General features: G+C 37.6%; 1 protein-coding gene and 1 pseudogene across 2 annotated transcripts; both read right to left on the reverse strand.

Moving 5' to 3' along the window:
• Positions 1-4,881: 4,881 nt before the first annotated feature.
• Positions 4,882-11,456, reverse strand: LOC113048349 (deoxyribose-phosphate aldolase-like; annotated as a pseudogene).
• A 3,679-nt stretch (positions 11,457-15,135) lies between these two features.
• On the reverse strand, positions 15,136-24,832 carry LOC113048350 (interleukin-1 receptor-associated kinase 3-like). Of its 2 annotated transcripts, XM_026210124.1 has the most exons (13): positions 23,417-24,832; positions 22,889-23,071; positions 22,348-22,391; positions 21,146-21,212; positions 20,823-20,974; positions 20,137-20,201; positions 19,932-20,043; positions 19,723-19,841; positions 19,438-19,636; positions 17,257-17,319; positions 16,293-16,460; positions 15,767-16,220; positions 15,138-15,637 (listed from the first exon to the last, which is right to left on the reverse strand). In XM_026210124.1, exons 1-13 carry the CDS (start codon positions 23,529-23,531, stop codon positions 15,510-15,512), a joined length of 1,869 nt encoding a protein of 622 aa, XP_026065909.1. In that variant the 5' UTR covers positions 23,532-24,832; the 3' UTR covers positions 15,138-15,509. The 2 variants fall into 2 exon arrangements, with proteins under 2 accessions (XP_026065911.1, XP_026065909.1); XM_026210126.1 differs by lacking the exon at positions 17,257-17,319 and having other exon boundaries at positions 15,136-15,637.
• Positions 24,833-24,856: the final 24 nt, after the last annotated feature.

A 24,856-nucleotide genomic window follows, 5' to 3' on the forward strand; every position in this document is an offset into this window, starting at 1 on the left:
AACTATAATTCATTCTAGCTGTCATTTTAACCTTTCTGGCAGATCTGAATGAAATATTTTAATTCTAAATGAATCATAATCTCATTTAAACCTGGAAATGTTGGCAAATTTTCTTGTAGAACAGATTGGATCACAAAAAAAAAATAATAATAATAATAATAAGATGAAAACATATAATATATGGAGCCCCGCACATGAAATGCAAGAAAAAATAAATAAATTGTGCGCACGATTTACTAATTCGTTGCCTCAATTTATGAAAATGAGCACATGATTACTATTGTGTTCCCTCGATTTACTATTGTGTTCCCTCGATTTAGTATTGTGTTCCCTCGATTTACTATTGCGTTCCCTCGATTTAGTATTGTGTTCCCTCGATTTACTATTGCGTTCCCTCGATTTAGTATTGCGTTCCCTCGATTTACTATTGCGTTCCCTCGATTTACTATTGTGTTCCCTCGATTTAGTATTGTGTTCCCTCGATTTACTATTGCGTTCACTCAATTTGCTAAATCGTGCACACAATTTATAAATCGAGTGAACACAATAGTCAATGGAATGCATTGACAGGGAATGCAATAGTAATAGTGTGCACGTTTTAGTACAGTGAAACGAATTAGTAAATCATGCGCACAATTTATAAATTGAGTGAACACAATAGTAAATCGAGGGAACGCAATAGTAATAGTGTGCACATTTTAGTACAGTTAGGGAACGAATTAGTAAATCATGCACACGATTTAGCCATATATTTTTTCCTGCATGTCATGTGCGGGGCTCCATAATAATACAATTTAAATAATGTACTAAAATATAGTATTAAAAAAAAAAGTGTCCCAGATTGAAAGGCTTAGGCCCGCAAAAATGAATGAATGAATTAAGATTTATTAGAGGAGAAAAATAGCTATAGCTAGTTTCGGCATAAGAGTAGATTGACTGTAGCTAAATTCTATTAGATTATGACTAGCATGTAGCTTAGAAAGTAAAGTTGTCAAAAGCAGGTTCTCAAACAATGCAAACACACCATTACACGTATAAATGGACAATATCGGTTTTGTCAAACTCCAAAAATTGAGGATGTCAAAACAAGCAAGTTAACATGCAATTGACAAAAAACTGTCAGGCTTCACTGTCATGTCAGCTCAACAAATGCTACCAATTATTCATAATCTCACCGGCTGTGTTTCGAAGACAACTTCTGACATTCTGTCACAGATCTTTTACAGTCGTTTTGCTCTCTTTTGTCTCTCAGTATGTTAAAATTCGGCAGCCGAGATATGACTTCCCAATGATAAGCAAAGGCAAGCTACCAGAATGAACGCAGCACAGCGCTGGATATTTCTGTTTAAGCATCCTTGAGCAACTCTCAGACAAATGAGAGAAACATAAGATGTGTGTATGCTATTAATCACACAGAATAACATGTTTCCATAGCAATTGATTAAGAGCTAGGCTGGTGTTGCCGCTGGGTAATATGTGAAAAGCACACACATAAACCTCCAACACGCAAAATCCTGGCCTGTGATGAATGTAGTTGACAGGTGACTCACATGCCATTAAAAATGATTTCCTTAGCCTGGAAACACCACCCTGAGCACACAATTTTTCACAACTGCTTCAAGGAACAAAGAAAAAGAGAAAACATTTATGAATAAAACAGCACTGAAGCAATCAATCTGAAAAAAATACATTTGTCAGAGAGTGAGTGAGTGGTGACCAGCTGACAGAGTCAGATTTGTTTCAGAAACCGGGTTACTGCCGCGTACCAGAGTGTTTGCACCGCCGTTTACTGGGTTAAAACTATATGACAGACTGACTCCTTGTACATTAGTTTATTAATAAAAACCTGGACTGATAATGCTGGCAATCGTGGTCCAGGTTTACTTTTTTGCTACCGCTGCCAGTGAGATGGAAAGTAAGGTCCATATTCAGTCCACAAATACATCCCAAAATATGTATTTATTTCTAATTACTTTATAAATAATAAATTATATAAATAATTTGAATGATAACATCAGCAACAACAACAACTTTGCATAATTTAGATTATAAACATATTATATTTTTGGTAGCTTCATGCAAAGAAAAATATTCCACGGGTTTCCATGAAAATTGACAGCAAATAAAATAAAAAAATAAATAATAATAATATTAAAAAGTTTAAATTACTCCAATGACAACAAACTATAATAGCAAAAAATAAAAACACAATGAAAACAAAACTAATAACAACTTTAAAAAGGCCTCATAATTGAAATATCAACAAAACAGCAATAAATAAATAAAAAGTAAATAAATGAAAACACAACACAAAATAAAGAAAAAAGGAGCTCATATATGATAACAATTGCATATATTATAATTGTATATTTTATTTTATATAATAATTGCGTTTAGTCCTAATAGTATAATTTTGGGAGCTATTCCAAGTCACAAGTCTCTGATTAAAGGTCAGATTACTGTTCTTACAAATCTTAAAACATGTATTGTGGCAAAGTAACCAGCCAAATAGAAACCAAGTTTTATTTATGCACCAAAGCCAATTTTCACTTAACATTTGGTACTTAGTGAGTGTTAATTTTGGATCCCACTGGGAATGCAATTGTCAACCACAAAGTTTTACTATTACAAGCTTTCTATGGGATTTTAAGAATTGTCTCAGATTGTGTGTCAAATGCAATGAAATGCTTCAAATGCAAAACAGCGCCTTCAACAGTAGACCTTCATATCCTAATGAATAATTCACATGTAATTCAGTCATTCCCTTTGGCATTTCAGCTTTTTCCTGGCTTCATTTACATTTCATTCACTGCATGACCTCATAATCAAATTAGACTGCTAGAACAAATGGATTTGTTCATAAAGATTCGAAATAAAGAAATGTAACATTGGGCAGAAACTTTGACTTGGTGATATATATTGCTTATTAACACATTCACAATACTACTGGCAATAAAGACTACAACAAAATTCAGAAACAAAAATACTTAAGTTATATATATATATATATATATATATATATATATGTGTGTGTGTGTGTGTGTGTGTGTGTGTGTGTGTGTGTGTGTGTTTAAATTTTTGTTCTGTTAATTTAATTAAAAAAATTATACTCTGAAAAGTTGCATTTTTATTATATTTTATTTGCCTACAACTTAAATGTTGTATAATATACAATAGCATATTTCTTCACATATTTAGTAAAATTAGTTTATTTTGACTTAGAATGCAGTTAAAGGGCTGCTTTGTATTGGACAAGCAGGGAGGAAGATGAAGATGAAAAAAAAAAACATTTTATATATGAGTTCGTATGAAATACAAAGCACAACTGGAGCTTATAAGCTGCATAAAGAGAGAACATGACTGAGTAAGAGAGATGTGAGAGCTAGAAGCAAAACAGGGAAGAAAGCAAAAGTAGAGAAAGTGTTTTTCTGTGGAGGGGAGAATCAATCTGAAGGCTAACTCAATCCCTCAGCATTATCTGGCTTGGTGGCACGGGCCACGGCTCCAGATTGCAGATGATCTACATGCCTTTATGTAAGTGAAGCTAATCTGTCATGGCCTGAGGGAGGAGGGGAGAGCCAGACGGAGCGCCCGGGCTCCATCACTCTTACTCAGCCCTGCCAGTGTGGCCTCATAAACTACCACTGCTAATGAAACACAGGCACAACACACAGCTGACAATCAGCTGCACAGCAAATAAACATGTAAGATAGATGGATGGATACACAAAAGAAAAGAAGGACAGATAAATGGACAGAAGGATCGATTTTTTTTTACCTTTTAAATCTGGGCTTTAATCAAGTTCTAAATAATTATTTCTGTGCATTAATTAGCTGATTCTTTCTAGATCCCGCTGCTTTGTGGATCTCTAGTGAATGCTAATACCAGCCCTACAATAGTGCTCATGCAGGTATTATTAAGCTTTTATCGCTTCTCTGGGAATACAAATCTATTTGTGCTCCAGTTTTCCAACTGAACTTACAGAAGTTTCTTTCTCGCTACCCACTCGCACCTCTCGGCTCATTCCACATTCTACAATTAATACAGTCATTTATCCTCCATCCCAGTCAAGGGCACGGCCCGAGGTCTCTTAATTAAGGACGAAAGATGGAGAAGGAAAAGAAAGTTCTTGGTCTTCAAACGAAGCTCTAACTGGCACGCGGCTTTATCTGATCATTTCAACTCTTTTAACCCCTCTTAATTAATCCCAAACACACACTTCTGACATCCAGTTCTTGATTAATGAAATTAGCTCAGCGGAAGTCAAATAACATCAGCCTCGGACAGTGACAGCGTTAACCCCAGGAGTAGCTTACGAGATCTGTACGCTTGTCTGAGGAACAACTACTGCTGGGAATCGCAGAGATGAGAAAGTGATGCAAGAGGCCTTTGCACCGATGTTAAGTGAGCACTTTTACTTCTGATGGTTCAGATAGCACCATGTCATCCAGAAATGTTCTTGGGTTTAAAATATTATACAAGATGATTTGAAAATACTTTCGTACCATATCTCAAGTTTTTACATTATAATAAAATATATTCTTAGTTTATGAAAGATACAGGACTTCAATTAAAGGGGTAGTTCACCCAAAAATGAAAATTCTGTCATCAGTTACTCACTGTCCGCTTGTTCCAAACCTGTAGGAGTAACTTTTTTAAACACACATATAAACACACACACACATACACACCCACAAAAAAAAAAAAAAAAAAAAAAAAAAAAAAAAATTTGATACATAAAGTGTTTCTTCTTAAAGCGTAATTGCTTTAAGAAACCTTATATATATATATATATATATATATATATATATATATATATACATATAGAAAAAGGCTGATAGCCAATTGATGGTACCAACTGACTTCCATGGTATTTTTTTCCATACTGTGAAAGTCAATGGCGACTGTCAAATATTTGGTTACCAAGATTTTTCAAAACATCTTATTTTGTGTTCAACAGAAGAAAAACGCAGCTTGAGGGTGAGTAAATGATGACAGAATTTTCACTCTGAACACATTAACTTCCCCTTTAAGACAATATGACTTTTCTTTATAGTAGACCTCATAAACAGATGTGAGGCTGTTTTCAGTTTTCATTGGCTCAAATCTCCCCTGATTTTTCACAGATTCAGGCCATAGGAAGTTCATGATATGCAGGATAGCGTCCGGTCACGTAGTGGTAAATCTGTAATAATAAAAATAAAATTAAAATTCTACTTTAGTAAATCAATCTTATTAATACATAACTAAAAGGGCTAATCTATATCCTGTTCACCACAGGAGACCAGGGTCATGACACATACTAGTGACTGTTTCCATCTATAATGGGTGGTAATTATCAGTTTCTCACACCTGAAGCCAGAATAGAGCAGCTGTGAGAGTGTGAAACACTGTGTTGGTTTAATTACCTGCCGTTCGATGTCTGCTAACAGGCTACTCGCTCCCAGGCGGAAAAGGTGAGAATTTAGCCACTCGTCTCCAAGCTCTTCCTTCATCAGGTTCAGCCACACCACAGACTCCTGCGCTGTACGGATGCCTCCCGCAGGCTTGAAACCCACCTGAGGAACAAAAGCATCAGTCAGCAGGCTGGATGATTTATGGAAAATACGGTGATTTTGAGGTTTACCTTGTAGCCTGTCCGTAAGAAGTAGTCACGGATTGCCCGCACCATTACTATGGCAATGGGGTAAGTGGCATTGACAGTCTCCTTGCCAGTTGAAGTTTTTGATGAAGTCAGATCCTAGTAGATAGAAAGTACAGGAGGCATAAAACCTTTTGACTACTGGCATGAGGTCTGGTCCACTTTCATAGTTATTTAGGCCAAAAAAGCCAATTTATATATATATATATATATATATATATATATATATATATATATATATATATATATATATTTTTTTTTTTTTTTTTATTCCTAAAATCTTGATTCATTTAATAATGCAAATATTATTACTATCTGAAAAGCTTTGAATGATCAAATAATTTGACCTTTTTATGAATCAGTCACAATATGGTTAGTTCAGGCTGCTAAATGTCATGCGAAGCCTCTCCCAAAAACAATGATATTTACCTCAAAATTAAAAAAATATGTGTAAAAAACTTTTTGAACATAATCATTAAGATATAATCTCACATGTATTGAAAATGTAAGGAAAATATTCTATTTATCTAAGCAAATAATTAAAAGTTTACTAAATAGAAAAATAATAATAATAATTAATTTAATTAAATAAGAAGAAGACAAAACATGAATTACATCTAATTAATTTGATATTTTTTAAGGTCATATATCATATCTTGATATAAATATCAGTGCATTTTGGGAGTCACACCACCTGACATTTAGCAACCTGAACTAACCATATAAATAAGTGAATAATTTTGACCTCTAAAAAAATACTTTAAAAAACTTTCTGAACATAATCATTAAGATGCGTACAATCACATTTGTTTTGTTCCGACAGACAGGTCAAAGTTAGGGGTGCATGATAAATATCGGCCGATCGTTATGCGCATCTCGTCAGTAAAGCCGGTTCTCTAATCAGCGGTAAATTCCATCAGGTGTGTGATTTCACACAAAGCAGCTGTTACTACACAGAGCCGTTGTTAACTGACAAACTGCGCAAATCCACGAACATGATTGATTAGACTGATAGATAACCGACGAGATGCGCATTAATTATTGCCCGATATTTATCGTGAACCCCTAGTCAAAGTTCACTCCAACGAGATCTGAAAATAGAAAGTCCTGCACATTTTTAGCATCTCCATTCAAGAACTTCAGAGAGGCGTCAGATTTTTGCACCGCGCCAGGACATTAGTCGCGAGGGCAAGGGAGGCTAGACAAGAACATATGGTCCCGTCCGCAGGGCGCAGAGAGTGTGCGTTCATTCATCAATAAGAGCTTTCATTTCTCCCTTCCTCTCCTTCATAGCCAATTACGGTTTATCAGCGTTCTGATAAAAATAGAAGATAAAATGATGCTTCTAATAGATGAACCACAAACTGTGGACCAGCTCTAACCCCCATCACCCGTGTCCCGCCTGCCCTTCGTGTCTAATGACTGTTCATTACCGCACAGAACAAGATGAACATTTTCCAGTTCATTAAAGATAGGTTCTATATGTTTTTCCACTCTTTCCTCTGACACTCTTGCACTCCATTTCTCACCCTCTCCCTCAAACTGACATAATCCTTGAGATTCGTTCTGGGGAGTCTTAATTACACGATAATGGATAACAGTTATTAAACGCAGGCGACAGTAATGAAGCTCTATTCATTTGCGGCGGAGCGGAGGGACACTGCCAGAGAGCGTGGGAGTAAAATAGCTCCGGCGTCGGAGATTAATAGGTGAAATTATCATTCAATTTCAGAAACCTCGTACGCAATTCATAGGAACAAGGGGAGATTAAGGAATGAGCACAGAGACAAAAGCAATGCATTTTAATAACGATCCCTATCAGAGCCGCTGACAATTGGGTACAGTAATCGGCTTAATGTGCAATGGCTATTTAAGCATACAGTCACTGGCCTGTTCCATGTGTGTGTGTGTGTGTGTGTGTGTTTGGACATCTGGATGCAGAGTGCAGAATGGATGAGCAATGGCGCCACGCTGTGGGCAAAAGATCAAAACTATCAAACTTGCTAACAGGAGACCAGATTTAACTGGTTAGCTTGTGAAGTTAGTTCCTGCTGGTGAACTCAAACTTATTTGTGTTCTTCTGAAAAAAGGTAGAAATTAAATCATACGGTAAAAAAAAATATATATATATATATATATATATAATAATAAATAAAAGCCTTATTTACACAGTAATATATAATGATCATTTAAACAATTATATGCTACATAAATGTTTGTTAGACAATTAAAATTAAAATAAAATAAACATGTACTTAACTATATGTTATAATAAAAAACTGAAGCCCTAATTACAGAATAATGGATAATGATAATTACAATTATATGTTTCAAAAAATAAATGCAATTTAAAAAATGTTTCAGCATCTCTGAATTAAAATTAAAATGTATATATATGTTTTGGAATAAACTTTGATAGAAATTCAAGTTTTGAAGATTGATACAGTCGTACTGATATCATAATATAGTGATATTCTTTAAAAGAAAACCTCATCAAGTAGTTTGGCATAAACTTGGCATCAGAAAAAAGAATTATGCATTGATGTAATTTATGATATTATTATATTTGAATATTATAATATTATAAACTATGTCCATATAATGATAATGTCCGAAGTCATGGGGAGCAACCACAATAAAAAAGAAAGAAAATAATAATAGACAATGGTAATTGAAATAATATAAAATTACCAAAAAAAACAAAAAAACATTAAATTAATATAAATGCATTAAATCATGAGCCCTGAAATTTTCTCATATTTTGTAAGGCATATTTATCACTGAAGCAAATCAAGCTTGAAGTATAATGGTGTGTAACAGACCTCTAACATTCTACTAATAAACAAACTTATGAAAAACTCGATATTGACATTGTAAAATAATTATTCTTCTATCTGTTTCTAAGTTCAAGGCTGTACGACTTCAAGCAACTTCCTAGACAAATCCCATTTCTGCAATTTACAACTCAATTGCACATCTGATTCTGAGATCTATGTTTAATGTTCTCACCTGCCATCATGGACACCAAACTGGCCTTGTAGACATTCGTGAAGGTTCCCAGCTCTCCCACTGCCAGGATGGTCTTCATATGGGCGTCTCCACAGACCTCTCTGAACTGCCGGATCTCATCATAGAGGGCTGAGGAGATTATAGAGACTAAAATTAACGGTCATCCAGTTGTATGTTCACCAACTACCAAACTAGAACGAAGGAAAAAAAACATGCTGATGGTTATGGCCAGTGTCAGCTAGTCAGTCTAGAAGAGACCAGCTTAAACCAACAGCAAAATTATAAATATTATTTTTTTGTGGGAGTAGTATCTGAATTTCCTTAGTACCCATTGTTACACACACCTCCCCACTGCCCAGTGAGTGCCAAAGTCCGGTTTATGACAATATCGATCTCCGTAGCACCATCCTCCACAGCTATCTGTACCTCTGCGAGACGGGTCTTCAATGGCGTCTGTCCAGCAGGGAAACCAGTGGCCACTGAAGCAAAGAGAATGAAAAAAAGAGAGCGTGCGGTGAGACAATGCGGTTGCACCCTCTCTGGGAAGATGTCTGAGGAAGGAATGAAACGTGTTTTGAGATCAGCTGTTTCAAATGTCTTACCAGATGCAACAGTAAGACTAGAGTTGGCTGCTTTAAGAGACTTCACGGCATCAGCCACCCGTGAGGGGTACACACAGACTGCTGCAGTCGTGATACCTGAAAGCATGCACACACACACACACACACACACACACACACACACAGTGTTCAGGTTGGAGAAAACTAAAATTAATTTAACGTAAGACAATATAATGTAAAACACAAAAATGCAGAATGAAAATATAAAGAAAACTACATAAAAGTTTAATGTTTAATGTTTAATTAATGTTTATTATGTTGCATACAATTGTTTTATTTAGGAAACGGTAGAATTTAAGTTGTTGAAGTCTCTGATCTCTTCAGTCAGTCAACTTCTGTGAAAAGAGCTTTGTCTCCCTCTTGTGGGCGGATCTACAGTGACAAGCCTATATTATTTACACTGAAAACCATAAACACAAAAATATATAATTAAATAAAATAATTTCATAAATAAAATAGATCTCACCATTCAGAGGTTTGAGGCATGGTAAGACATGTTAGTGACTTAAAAACACAGAAAAAGTGGTATATTGTATATTGTAGCAATTTAAAATAGCGGTTTTCTATTTTAACATATTTTAAAATAATAATAATAATTAATGGGATGCAAGATTATTCATTACATTTATTTGAAATTGAAAACTTGTAAACAGTAGTGTATTATATTTAAAGTGAGAGACTCCCTTTATTTGTCATTAAGCTGTATTATATAGTATCATTAAATGCACTAGTAATCTGCACGGATCCAAATTTCTGAATTGATTTGTCAGTTATCATGATCTAAAATGCTTCTAACAGTAATTTGTTTCTTGGATTTAAATGGTTTAAAATGCATTTTTAGTTACATTTAAGAGGGACATTTTTTTTATTTTACATTGCAAACTGCAAGATTAGTAACAGAAGGTAACACAGATTTGAAATCAGTCATTCGAGAGCAACAAGAGGGATGATGTGACAAAATTCTGAAAAAATCCTCCAGACAGAGGCACCTTTCTGACAGACCTTTTTTGTGCATGTCCATGCTCTTCAGCAGATCATGACGGATTGGCTGTGTGGCCTTCATACAGAGTCGATGGACATTGGAAGGTGTATCGTCACCAGCGAGGGTCGTCAGATCAATGCACGTGACGGCCTTCAGCAACCAGGCAGCCTACAATAACAAAGCAGGTCATTAAAGATGTATTTGAGCTGGCATAAAGAAAAATCGGGAATATAGTAAACTGTTTACCTGCCACTGTTTTTTAGCCACTTTGCGTCCCTGGATCTGCTGAGCTCGTTTAAGAACAGCCTGAGTGTTGACTCTGACTTTTGACACCCATTCCAGATCTAAAATAAGGGAAAAATAAATAATAAAAGACATTTTAAAGTCAGTTACGGTCCTGTTATTTCCCTCTGCTCAATGAGACACACAAGTCATGTGAGATTCATTAAGTGCGTTTCATCTGTAAATAGTTTTAAAATAACTGTATATATGGAAGGAAGGAAGAAATCCAGAATAAAATTTCAAATTAACTACAAAGGCCAGAAGGTTGAATAAGGAGTTCATAACTGGTCAGATGGAGTTAAAAATTAACTACACATAACTCTAAGAATATACTTTGCACTTTACAGTTTTCAGCGTATAAACTACATCACACCCATATTATCTCTAGCTCAATCGTAGTTCACAAAAAACATCTGTCCCGTTTAATTAAATGTTCACACTATCACGTGGAAAGGGTAACGTTAACTTAGAGTCATACATTAACGTAAACGCCTTGCTTCGTCTGGAGACTATGTTAATATAGTAGGATGGAATTAAATAAAAACCGACTCACCAAGATGCATTCCTGGATTTCTAGCGGACATGATTAAAATATAAATTACTGAACGCAATGAACTGAAAACAATAGCGTTGATTTGAAGTAGTAGCACCACAAACTGCTGACAGCTTTGACGACACTGCGCGTCTTCCGGGATTGCTCGTCACTGATACGCCGCTGCAGAACTCTTTCAGCCAATCATTTCACAACTACGCAAGCCGTAGAATGGTATTTAACATGACATTGTAATATTTTCTTGATTAATAATAAAAAGGAAATAAGGCATAATTCAAATTTAAGGGAAAAAAAACACATTGATCGCATGATTAATATTTAGCTCTGTGAATGTCAATAGCAACCAATTATCCAAACACATTTTTAATGCTACCTCAATTTCAGAAAGTTAACAATACTAAATTGAAAACGTATTATAATATATACAGGTGCTGGTCATATAATTAGAATATCAATATTTATTTCATTAATTCCATTCAAAAAGTGAAACTTGTATATTATATCCATTCATTACACACATACTGATATATTTCAAATGTTTATTTCTTTTAAATTTGATTATTATTATATCGGACAATCCCAAAATCTCAGAAAATTTGAATATTGTGAAAAGGTTCAATACTGAAGACACATGGTGCCACACTCTAATCAGCTAATTAACTCAAAACACCTGCAAAAGCCTCTAAATGGTCCCTCAGTCTAGTTCTGTAAGCTACAAAATCATGGAGATGACTGATGTCTTGGCAGTTGTCCAAAAGATGACCATTGACACTCTGCACAAAACTCGTTTCAAATTAAACACACATATTGTGGCTTCTTTCGTTTCTTTTATTGTCAAGAACTCTGTACATAATTTTAATGTGGTTAAAAACACATGAATTAGATCAAAAAGCACTTTTGTTTCCACAAATTAGTTATACTTGCTAGAGTCGTCTAAAACATAAGATATATTGAGAGATTCATGGACACTATAAGGTAGCGATGACAACGAAATGTTTTAACATGGTGTCATCTTTAGACTTTAAAATCACTCTTTTAATGAATTATAAATATGTAACATCAAATACTATTGTCACACACCTGGACTCATTTAGCTTGTTTTTGCCCGTGACCCAGTTTCTGTCTTCCGTGTTTAGTTGATTAGTTCCCAGGTGTCTATTATCTTCCTCATGTGTTCCATGTCCCTGTTAATTTAATGATTCCATCCACCTGTGTTTCCCCAATTATCCTTTGTACTTAAGCCTTGTCCTTCAGTTCTGTTTTGTTCGGGTCTTCTCACTTGTGATCATTACCATTTGCTACTTACGTGTGTCTACCTCTGTGCTCCATGTTGGATATCCCCTGTGTTGGATATATTAAAAGCCTTATTCCGTTTATCCTCGACTCCGTAGTCCTTCAGGCAGCGTAAAACCGCGACAGAAGACCCGACCTAAAGGAGAAAATAGAAAACTGCGTGTTCTTCCCTCCGTTTTGCTTTTGTTTTTTTCACAGTCTTTTCTTTTCTTAGTGTCTATGGATCCCCTCTATCGTCCCGAATTCCTCATCCTCCTGCTGAAGCAGGAAGGACGTTCTCTCGAGGACCATACCAGACAGTTTTTCCTATTAGCTAATGCCACCAGCTACCCGGACGGCGCGCTCTGCACCTTCTACAACACCAGCCTGAACTCCAAATGCAGAGCGTTGTCGTCCGAAGATGGTCCTCGAGAGGATTTCGCCGCATTCGTGGAGTGGACTCTGGCGAGAAATGGCTCATCTCTCACCGTCTGCCCCATAGAGGACCTCGCCAGCCCCACTCCCGACCCAGAGACCAGCCAGCCACCATCACGCCGCACGGAGCCAGAGCCCACCGCAGCCGCAGAGCCCGAGCCATCCACTGACAGGGAACAGGATCTCGAGAGCGCGACTGACCAGGTGTGTGAGCCGGCAACACCGTGCATCGTGGGAGTCCTCGTGGAGATCGAGGGCGTGGAGGAAAGCCCTGCCCACACTCCTGCGACTGAGGGTGAGCTGTATACAGTCTCTGAAGGTCATATGGAGCAAGTTCTGGATCTGATGGACTGGTCTATGGAGGTAATCCCTAATTTTCCTGTTTCCCCGCCGGTTTCGTCCAGCCCTGATTCCCCTGTATACCCTCTCAGTCTCCCACTCCTACCTCCTCCAGTCATTTCCTCTGCTCCATTTCCGCTGGTTCCATCCAGCCATGAATTTTCTTTTTCTCCGCTGGTTCCGCCCAGCCCTGAGTTTTCTGTTTCTCCGCTGGTTACGCCCAGCCCTGAGTTTTCTGTTTCTCCGCTGGTTACGCCCAGCCCTGAGTTTTCTGTTTCTCCGCTGGTTACGCCCAGCCCTGAGTTTTCTGTTTCTCCGCTGGTTACGCCCAGCCCTGAGTTTTCTGTTTCTCCGCTGGTTACGCCCAGCCCTGAGTTTTCTGTTTCTCCGCTGGTTACGCCCAGCCCTGAGTTTTCTGTTTCTCCGCTGGTTACGCCCAGCCCTGAGTTTTCTGTTTCTCCGCTGGTTACGCCCAGCCCTGAGTTTTCTGTTTCTCCGCTGGTTACGCCCAGCCCTGAGTTTTCTGTTTCTCCGCTGGTTCCGCCCAGCCCTGAGTTTCCTGTATCTCCGCTGGCTCCGCCCAGCTCTGAATCTTCTGTTTCTCCGCTGGTTCCGCCCAGCCCTGAGTTTTCTGTTTCTCCGCTGGTTCCGCCCAGCTCTGAATCTTCTGTGTCTCCGCTGGTTCCGCCCAGCTCTGAATCTTCTGTGTCTCCGCTGGTTCCGCCCAGCTCTGAATCTTCTGTTTCACCACTGGTTCCGCCCAGCCCTGAATCTTCTGTGTCTCCTGTATTCCCTCCCAACCTCCCTCTCCCACCTCCTCCCAAACCTGCTGGTCCCTCTACTCTTTCGCTGGTTCCGTCCAGTCCTGATCCTCCTGTCCTTCCTCCCATCCTTCTCCTCTCTCCTCCTCCTAGACCAGCCAGTTCCTCGCCATCCCTGCTGGTGCCAGTCAGTCCCGCAGCTCACCCTCAGTCCGCGCCATCGGGGCGCGGTGGTTCGCCGCTGGACTGCCAGTCTCCAGCTCCGCCTTGGCGTGTTAAGGCCCTGTCTCCGCCTCCAGCCTCCGAGCCCTGGACTCCTCCTCGGTCCTTCGACCCAGCGGCTCCGCCTTGGCTCTTAGCTCCCTCGTCTCCACCGTGGCCTGTCATCCCACCTGCTCCACCGGGCTCCCTCGTCCCTCCGGCTCCACCTTGGTCAGTCGTCGACCATCCGCCGCCTCGGGACTCCTCTCCTCTGGTTCCACCTCGTCACTCCATCCCTCCGGCTCTGTCAGGCTCCTCCTTCCCTCCGGTTCCACCTCCATCCTCGGTCGCTCCGGCTCCACAGCGGGCTGCCAGGACCCCGCCTCCGCCTTGGTCGCCTGAGCCTTCTGCTCCACCTAGGCCCTCCGGAACCTCGTCGTCACCCTGGCTCTGCGGCTGTGCTGCTCCATCTTGGGCTCCTCACCCACCGGTGCAGTCTCCGCCTGTCGGCCCCCTGGTGTCGTCGACCCTTCCTTCACCATGGCTCCTCCCGCCGTCGACTCCACCTTGGATCTCCGTCCTGGCTGGTCTCTGGTGGACCATCTGGCTCCTCCTGCTCCTGTCTCCTCCCTGGCTCCTCCTTCTGTGGTCCCTGTCTGCTGGCCCCCTCCTGGGAGTCCGTCCTCCACCGGAACCTCCTCCCAAGTTCCCACCCATGCCTCCCTCTGTTGTTTCTACGGTGCGAGGACGCACCTACCGGGAGGGGGGAGTACTGTCACACACCTGGACTCATTTAGCTTGTTTTTGCCCGTGACCCAGTTTCTGTCTTCCGTGTTTAGTTGATTAGTTCCCAGGTGTCTATTATCTTCCTCATGTGTTCCATGTCCCTGTTAATTTAATGATTCCATCCACCTGTGTTTCCCCAATTATCCTTTGTACTTAAGCCTTGTCCTTCAGTTCTGTTTTGTTCGGGTCTTCTCACTTGTGATCATTACCATTTGCTACTTACGTGTGTCTACCTCTGTGCTCCATGTTGGATATCCCCTGTGTTGGATATATTAAAAGCCTTATTCCGTTTATCCTCGACTCCGTAGTCCTTCAGGCAGTGTAAAACCGTGACAACTATAAATTACTACCATCCTCTTAAAGTGACAGAAGTTGTAAGTCTGCGTAATTTTTTTTTTCTTTTTAATATTCTTTTAGAAAAATGTTTATGTAACATCACCCACACCCACTTTTAATCTTTTTTATTTTATAAACTCGGTTTGGGAATAAGTATTATGTAAAAATACTGTTAACATATCTTCAAATAATTTTTAAAAGAAGCAACAAACATTTAAACAAAATGATCACCAGCATTACCCATTGCTGAATTTTTTACTTTTTTTTAATAGAGACGTCCAACCTTACTGATTCACTCTGATTTAAGCGAAAGAAGTTCTTCAGTTTTTATAAACCCCTGGTTGTACAGATGAATTTTATTCTTTATTTTCTCTTTTGCTGGATTTGTGATGCCATTCTGAGAGTGCTGGGCATCATCATCTGAAAAAGAAAAATAATGGATATTAATGAATACTGAACCTGCTTGGACATAAATTAGTTTGTGCTGACAATGAAGTTTGACAATTCTGAGACAGATTTCACTGTGAATGGTCTCTTGAATCTACTTGCCTAGTGTGGCACATAAAACAGACTGACTGAAGCCATTTGCACAGCAGTCCTCACATTCCAGCACTTCGGTTCCAGTGCTACAGCTGCACTCCACAGGCCAGCTCCCATATAAGTCCAAGCGAGCTGCAGAGTCTGACTGCAGACTTTGTGATGCTGAAACCACTTTGTCATTTTCCTGAAGACATTCCCTGATGGAATGCGACAAGTTTGCATCTCCAACACTCAAGAAAGTAACCTCAGACTGGCTGCACTCGCAGGGTTCTGCCAGACTGGGAAATCTGGGAGGTAGCGGTTCCTCCAGTGGGCTGTACATTTCATCAAATTCAATGGGCACGTTTAGACGCTGACTGAGGCCATTATATGATCGCTGAAGAGGGAATGTATCATCTAGTGTGTTCGGCTGGTCCTCAAGCTGTGCAGGTGTGGGAAGGATTAGGTTTAGTCTCTGAAGCACCTGAAGAGGAATGCAATTAATTATATAGAAGTCTATATGTGTATGTTTGCATAAATGAGAATATTTACTAACCATTTCCATGCTCGGCCTGATTCGCATTTTGCTGCCTGTGCACTCCAGTCCAATTCGGAGCAGACAAAGTGCCACCGCAGTAGGCCAATGCTCAACTTTGGGATCTAAAAACCGCAGACAGGCATCCACAGAGCTTTTTTCCTCAAACTCGGAATGCAGTACATCTCTCTAAAAAAAATGCAATGGCTTTAGTCAGTCAATTATATTAATCTAAAATATGAATTATATTAACAAATTCACGGAATTCAAAATTTCACAATAATATCATAATATTGGAAATGTAATTCTATTACAATTTAAACAAGTAGTTGTAATGACAATTACTATTTTAAAACATTTCAAATGTAATTTATTCCTGTGAAAACAAAGCTGCATTTTCAGCATCATTACTCCAGTCTTCTTCAGTGTCACATGATACTTCAGAAATCATTCTAATATACTGATTTGGTGCTTGAGTAAAATATTTCCTTTGTTATCAATTTTGAAAACATTACTGCTGCAAAATGTTTCTCTGGAAACTGAGACAGATTCTTTTTAGCATTTTTTGATGGATAGAAAGAACAGCATTTATGGCTCTCAAAAGCAAAAATTTAAAGGGGTCGTATGATGCTTTTTTAAATATCATTATTTTGTGTATTTGGTGTAACAGAATATGTCGACTTGCTTTAATGTTCAAAAAACACATTTGTTTTCAAATACTGTACATTATTGTAGGTCCTCTATGCCCCGCATCTCTTAGAAGCGTAGTTTTCTACAAAGCCCCTCCTTCCAACAAGCGCAGTCTGCTCTGATTGGCCAACTGACCCAGTGCATTGTGACTGGTGGAACACTTTGGTCTTCTTTATGCACCCAGAGATTGTAACACTCCAAAGATATTTTTTTTTTTTAATCTCATAATATGACCTCTTTTAAACTAGTTAAAGTAACAATTTGTAAAATTTTTATTCTTTAAGTTGATTCTTACCAAAAACAGATTTTTTGCTGACTCGTGTTTCACCTTTTGTCCTGTACAGGTCTCTAGTATAACCTACAAGCATAAAAATAAATATTAAAAGCATTTTCTGAAAAAAATGTAACTTTGATAATTTTGGGTCAGTCATGTCAGACTAGTAATAAATGAGAAATAAATTTTAAGTAGTGATCGACCGATGTATCGGTTTACCGATATTTTTCCCGATATTTAAGCATTTTTCCATAATCGGGTATCGGTTTTGTAATATCGGATTCGCCGATTTACGGCGCCATCTTGTGGCCGTTTTGAGATTTCCGCCATTGCAGCCCGGGCGTCTGAGGTGATCAGTAAACAACAACTCAGTGCACAGGTAAAGTATATGTTCTACTTGGTTTGCTTTAATTAATCAACTTTATTTAACATAACAGACATGCACAAATGAGATCTGAGACATAAATTCCTGATATAGTTAATTTATGCAGCTTGTTTCTAAACAATTGAGACGAACTCATCGAGTTACGTAGTGTTCGTCATGTCCTGCTCCAATAAAGACCTATCTTTAAATGAATTAAATAAAACAGACATGAATGAGTGCATGTTGAAAATAAAAAAAATGTTTTTTTTATTCTTTTATTATGTGTTTTATGTTCTGTCGCTGTTATTCTGTTGTACTGCGGAGCTTCTGTCACGAAAACAAATTCCTTGTACGCTATGTGTAAACATACCTGGCAATAAAGCTCATTCTGATTCTGATTCTGAAAAGCGTTGAATTTAATTCTCTATCTGTTGTATTTGCTCACCATTAGTCTAGAAGAGAAAGTTTGTTCATATTGCTTAGCAACTGACGGATGATCTGGAGGCTTAAGCACGGCCACTGAATGAAACTTTTGACAAGATTATCTTGTTTAAACACCCTAGATTATATTTTAATTTACTACATAACAAATATTTCGCTAATACACATATAAATATAGCCTACCGCTTTGTGGAAATTAATTATTTATTATCTCCATGCGCGATCGCGGTTGATTAAGTTATAATCAAACAGCACTTTGTCAGTTGGCATTTCATGATTAAACATTAGATTAAATTTAGATCATAAAATGCCAACTGACAAGTGCTGTTTAACTTTATATAGTCTCGGGAAAAAAAGTTTGTTCATATTGCTCAGCACCTGACTGGGTTGATGATCAGGAAGCATCAAGCAATGCCACTGAATGAAACTTTTGACAAGATTATCTTGTTTAAACAGACTAGATTATATTATCATTTACTACATAACAATTATTTCGCTAATACACATATAAATATAGCCTACCGCTTTGTGGAAATTAATTATTTATTATCTCCATGCGCGATCGCGGTTGATTAAATTATAGTCAAACAGCACTTTGTCAGTTGGCATTTCATGATCTAACGTTAGATTGAATCTAGATCATAAAATGCCAACTGACAAGTGCTGTTTAATTTTATATAGTCTTGGGATAAAAGTTTGTTCATATTGCTCAGCACCTGACTGGGTTGATGATCAGGAAGCCTCATGCACGGCCACTGCATGAAATTTTTGAAGGAAGCAGGCTTACAGGGCAGAATGCTGAAAGACTCTGTTTTCTACACTAAAACCTAATTCTGCTTAACTGGGAGTATTAAGTTACACTACTAAATAGCTATGCACTCCTAAATAGCCCTCCCGCCCCCACCAATATGTTAGAATCATTTTTGTGCTTTATTTTTTTACCCGTTTTTATTTTTTTTACCTCATCAAAGCTTTTATTTTAAAACAAAGACACTTGCACTTGCACAGTGCACTTAAATTTTTTGGACTCAGACCCCTCTATTTATTTGTGTATAAATATAAAGTTTTTTTTGTATGCAAGGAAGGAGTGATTGTTATAAATAAAATGTTTTTTTTTCAGCTCATTTGTGTTGTAATAATTGTCAGAAACAGAAGTATAACAGTAAATAAATATCGGTTCTGCATATCGGTTATCGGGTACATAAACATGCAAATAATCGGTATCGGTATCGGTTATAAAAAATCAATATCGGTCGATCACTAATTTTAAGGGCCAATATTCTGCAGCTAACGCTAAACTGAATCAATGAATTGAATCATTGACATTAAAATGCTGACAAAAAGCTTTATTTGTGATCATTTTAATATAATTTTTTTAAACAGGGTGGTGGACTCACCATGCCAAAGCCATAAACATCAAGTTTGACTGATAGCTTGCCATCACGGATGTACTCCTCTGGCAGATAGCCAAGGTTGCTATGTGAGGCTGTATCCATGACGATAGTGCAGCTCTGGTCCACAGAGTGTGGTCTGAGATGAGCTAATCCAAAATCGGATAATTTGGGCTGCAGGTGCTCATCCAAAAATATGTTTGAACTGTGAACAGAACACAAAACAAGCTCATTTCAATGCACCATCTTTACAGGCACCTAGAATCTGTAGATTTGGCTTCACACTGGCACCTCGTAATGTTTCCACAAATAACCATGCACGGTTGTGCAGTGTGTAGATGGTGGACTGCCTTTGCGGTGCCTTTGATGATGTTCAGCCTTTCCTGCCATGATAGAGGCCTCTGAACTTCCTGTAACAAAGGCAAGTGTAAAAACTTTGAAGACTTCAACTTTAGTTTGCTGTGATAAAACATGTTTCAGTCTGCTGGCAGATGATTTACCTCATGAAGCCTGTGGAACAATGATCCGTTATGAAGGTATGGATAAACTAAACAGAAGCGATCTGCCTCTGAAAAGCTGCCCCATAACTCCAAGATATTAGGATGGAGGTAGCTAAGTAGACAAAATTGAGAGCCATGTCAAAAAAGATAAACACCATTCAAAAAGTCACTGGAATATGATAAAGCATGCACCGACTGAACCTACAGTTGTAGAACTTTAATTTCTTTGGTGAATTTTTCCCACAACGCCTTCCAATTAGCCTTGTTTTCCTGTTAAGATAATACAAAATGTGATCAGTGTTTTTCAAAATATCATGATGTGTGTATGTGAAATCAGATATTAATTCGTTCTGACCTGTTGAAAAACTTTCACAGCAAAATATCTGTTAATATAATTTAAATAAATGAAATGATTTAAATTTAAAAATAGTAAAATAATTTCCAGCAATTTAGTAAATAATTAGTACATTATTATTATTGTCTTGTATTTTTTATTATTTATAATAGAACAATTGCCTGAAAAAACACACAATAATTATTTGCTATATTTGCTAAACTACTTTGTTCCCTCTATTTACTAAATCGTGCACACGATTTATAAACGGAGAGAAAACTAATTAGTAAATTGTGAACGCAATTTAGCAAACTGAGAGGAATGAAATAGTAATCGTGTGCACATTTTCGTACGTCAAGGGAATAAATTAGTAAATCGTCTGTACAATTTATTTATTTTTTCTTGCATGTCATGTGCGGGGCTCTGTAGATTAATGTACAAATACTTAAAAAACTAAACTAAACAATAACTGGTGTGTGAAAATCAACTTAAGTTCAATACTTGCAATTTGCAAAAGATGATTTGAGTTAAATTTTTTGATATTCATTTATTATGACCTGTTTGAACACTTTTGCCACAAAAGACCTGTTTCCCCATTTTCCGCAGTAGACCTCGGCGAACACGCTCGATCCTATTTTTAAGTCCTGGTGGAAATGTCTCGTTCCCTCTAAGACATCCGAAAATGTGATGAAATACTTCTGTTTTTCACCTGAAATGGACAAAAAAAGGTTTAATCTCAGATCCTTATGAAACCACTAAAAACAGAAATGAAACTTTCGACCTAATATCTACAGAGAAAGCTACTGTTAGTAAGTACAATAATGGCAACTTACAATGAAAGACAATGAAGGTCAATTTGAAATGCGCTTGTACCAGTTACCTTTAACAGACACAGACTCTGGATAAAGAGCTGGAGTTTGACAGGACTTTTCAGAGTTTAGCAGATACTGATTGGAAAACGAAAAATACAGTTAGAGTGAAATGTGGAAACATAATATATTCGCATAATGCAACTAAATAAGCAAAAACAAAATTGCTCATTTTGCAAGTGCACACTCTTTTTACTTTCTAACACACCTGAACCAGAATAAAGTCAAGCACCTGACCAGCATCTGCTTTAAACTCTGCAGGCTGATAACAGCATTAAAGGGGTCATATGATGTTGCAAAAAAATGCTCGTCGGTCTGAGCTTTTGTGCTCTGATTGGCCAAATGCCTCATGCGTGTGACGGAAATGTCATATACTGTGTTTTTACTTGTGTTGTGTTTTTGTCTTGTGTTGCATTGCGCCACGCCGCGTAAACATAAAACCATGTGTGCATTTGTGATTGGAGAAACGACAAACAACAACCGCTACTCGACCCCAGCGGTTCTCAATCCCAGTCCTCGCGCCCCTCAGCTCTGCATATTTCACACGTCTCTCTTTGTTCAAACCTGATTCAGACAACCAGCTCGTTAGAAAAGAGCTCCATGCATGAATTGTGTTCCCGTTGACATGGTCCCTACACAGTGTTCATTGCTCCCTAATCTCTGAGCAGAAGAAAACTTTTGAAGTTGACCTCACTTCGGAACATTCATTCACAGATTTACGCTGCGAATCATCTTCACACACGGACAAATGTGAAATGATATACCTCCTTAAATAAATAAAATTTAAGTTCACATCTCGCACACTTCAATGCACTTTGAATGGAACATATATGTTTGCTTTGAAACTGGAATCATTGAGGAATATCCTTTGATGTGCACTTCGCAGGGCACTTACATTCGAATAGAACAAACGTCGGAAGTGATAAGAGAGACATAAAGTGCAGGGCAGGGGGGCACGAGGACTGGAATTGAGAACCGCTGCTCAGTCGACACTGCTCAAAACTCACATTTGAATCATCAGTAGCAAATCCTTTACATATGTAAATGTACTTATAGACATAAAATACATTGCTTACGTCTGTATATTTGGGTTGAACTGTTCTGGAACATGTAAATACAACTTAACCACTGATTTCTAGTTGAGCTTTTAACACTCCAAAGAGAAAGGAAAACTTGAAATCGCATCAAATGACCCCTTTAAAAAAGACATTACCTTGGCAAACAGAGGGGCTGAGGATGACTTCAGTTTGCACGAGTCTATAAAAAAAAAATCAAATAAGTTTGGTTACGGTTTGTTATACAGTGCTTTCAAAGGAACATCACTAGCAGTTTCATTATATGTTGTCTTCTGATGGATAGCGGTTTTGTTGGTGATATGGTTCGTTAGAACTGCACTGTGGTTTACATGCAGCGCTGTGGTTATTTCAATCGCATGTTTTGTTTTGCTTCGCTTTACAGTTCACTTCATATATAGGTTTGTCAAGTTCCTCTTTAAAATAAAAAATATATATTACTACTATAATAATGCCATATGCTATTCAAAGCTTCTGTCTTAAAAGAGGAAGCTGTGTAGGCAGTAAAACGTATACAAACCCCTTGACTTCCTGTTAATATATTAGTTACTTTACATTAAAACTATTAAGTATTTAATATATATTTCTTTTGCCATTTCAAATGATTTTTATTTAGTAAATTATTGTTTACTGTAGACTACAATAACTGTAGTAGTCTTATGATTAAGATGAAGATTCTACCTTGCGATTGGAAAAGACTCCTGGCTCTAGTGTGACCCATCTCATCCAGAACCTTCAAAAGATCCCCTACAGTTTTATTCTGCTGGGCCCACAACCACATGAGCTCTTGGGTTGGACTTTTCCCAGCAGCCACATACATTTCAGTACATCTCACTTCAAGCTGACTGGGAAGGATGTGAGCAGCTGTAAGGAATCAGACAGGGATGAATATCAAATTACTTAAAAACATTACAAAAAAATTATCAAATGTCTTAAATGACTTAAAAAACTAGAAGCTTGCTCGTTGATGGTAGACCATCTTGGACCAACTAATGACCATACTGTACTGACAGGACCAGCTAATAACTACAATGTTACAAAAAGAAAAAAGAAAAAGAAAAGAAAAAAGTTTTAACAGTGACTATTTAACTTTGACACATTCCTAAAGAAAATAAATATTAAGAAATTGATAAGACAGTCACTGAGCCTCATGCTTAACATGTAACGGTCGTACAAAGTTATGATGGTAAAGTGTTTAGTTTGTTTTACCTAAAGCTCTCCATCCCAGACCGTCGATCCCGCTGTCCATCAGTCTGCAGAAAGACCCCATCAGCACCGGCGGGACGTCGAAGAGCAGTGTCGACGTGTCTATTTTACCTGACATGTCTCGCTAGTCTTGACCACACAGGTGTGTGAAGTAGCCTATGCTATGACTAGATTTAAATTCATTCCTCTCTAAGTGAGGACTCTACAGTGCTCTCTTGTGTTGATAACTCTTGCTACAGCATGGAATTTCCCAAACCCCACCTACATCCTCTAAATAATTTGGCTAATACCCTCAGAGTATTTGCTTCTATGAGAAAGGTTGCGACCCATTCAGCAAAACAAATCAACACACACACGTTTACTTAGTTATCTACATGGGCACATTACACAGACTTCTATTGTTTTATATACATATAGTTAAACACGTTTTAATCTAATACCACCCGTACCCCTAACCTTACTCCTCATAGAAGTCTTCCTGCATTTTTACAATAAATAAAACAAATATTTACTCTATTTTTATACCAGTTTTGCTCACTTTTGGGTAAAAAAAAAGTATGTACACACACACACACACACACACAATCCAGCAATTAATTTAGCAGATAATTAATACATTATATACTTAAGAAAAATTATTATTATTTATTAATAAATTATGTATTTTTATTACATCCTTATATCATTTAGTTACTATTTTATTACTAATTTAATAGCCTATTTAAGAACTGTATTATACATTTGTATTATTCATTTTATATGGACAGTAAAATAAAAGACAATAATAAAACATACATATTAATACGTATTTGATACAATTTTTAATACAGTAGTATCGAATTATACAATTGATATATGATTTATATTTTGTACGTAAACTGTAAAATAAGTTTTAAAGGTCTGGCAATCCTTCTAACTGTAATCAGAGTTAAAGTTCATTTATAGCTCTACAATGTACAATAGAGGAGACTTCAACTTAAAGAATTAGTGAAATAAAACTAGACTAGCTTATCTAAAAGAGCAAGTGCACAAAAAATATAAATTAAACAGTTGTTAAAAATTTCAATATCAGTCTTAATATACTTTTAGAATGACAATGAACACAAAATGTAATTAATATTTTAGCTTGAGAAACTGTATCTAAGGCTATATGATCTAAACAAATACATTTTTAATTTTTAATACTATGCACTACACAATCTGCAGTTGAGCATCAATAAAGATAGATTCACTCAGAAATAAAACATATTTCTTTATTTACAAAATGTCTCTAAAATTACAAAAGCTGGTGATTTTCAGCAGTATGATTCACGGTATTTCAGCTTCATGGTTGCATGATCTGTGTTATTAATATGACCGCTTGACGTCAGTTGTGCCAGAGATTATGCTCTTGATGATCAGAGGCGCGTCACTGTCACAGGTTTCTCGGGAAGTCATGTGACT

This window comes from Carassius auratus, chromosome 29, assembly GCF_003368295.1.
Source record: "Carassius auratus strain Wakin chromosome 29, ASM336829v1, whole genome shotgun sequence".
Lineage (NCBI taxonomy): Eukaryota > Metazoa > Chordata > Actinopteri > Cypriniformes > Cyprinidae > Carassius > Carassius auratus.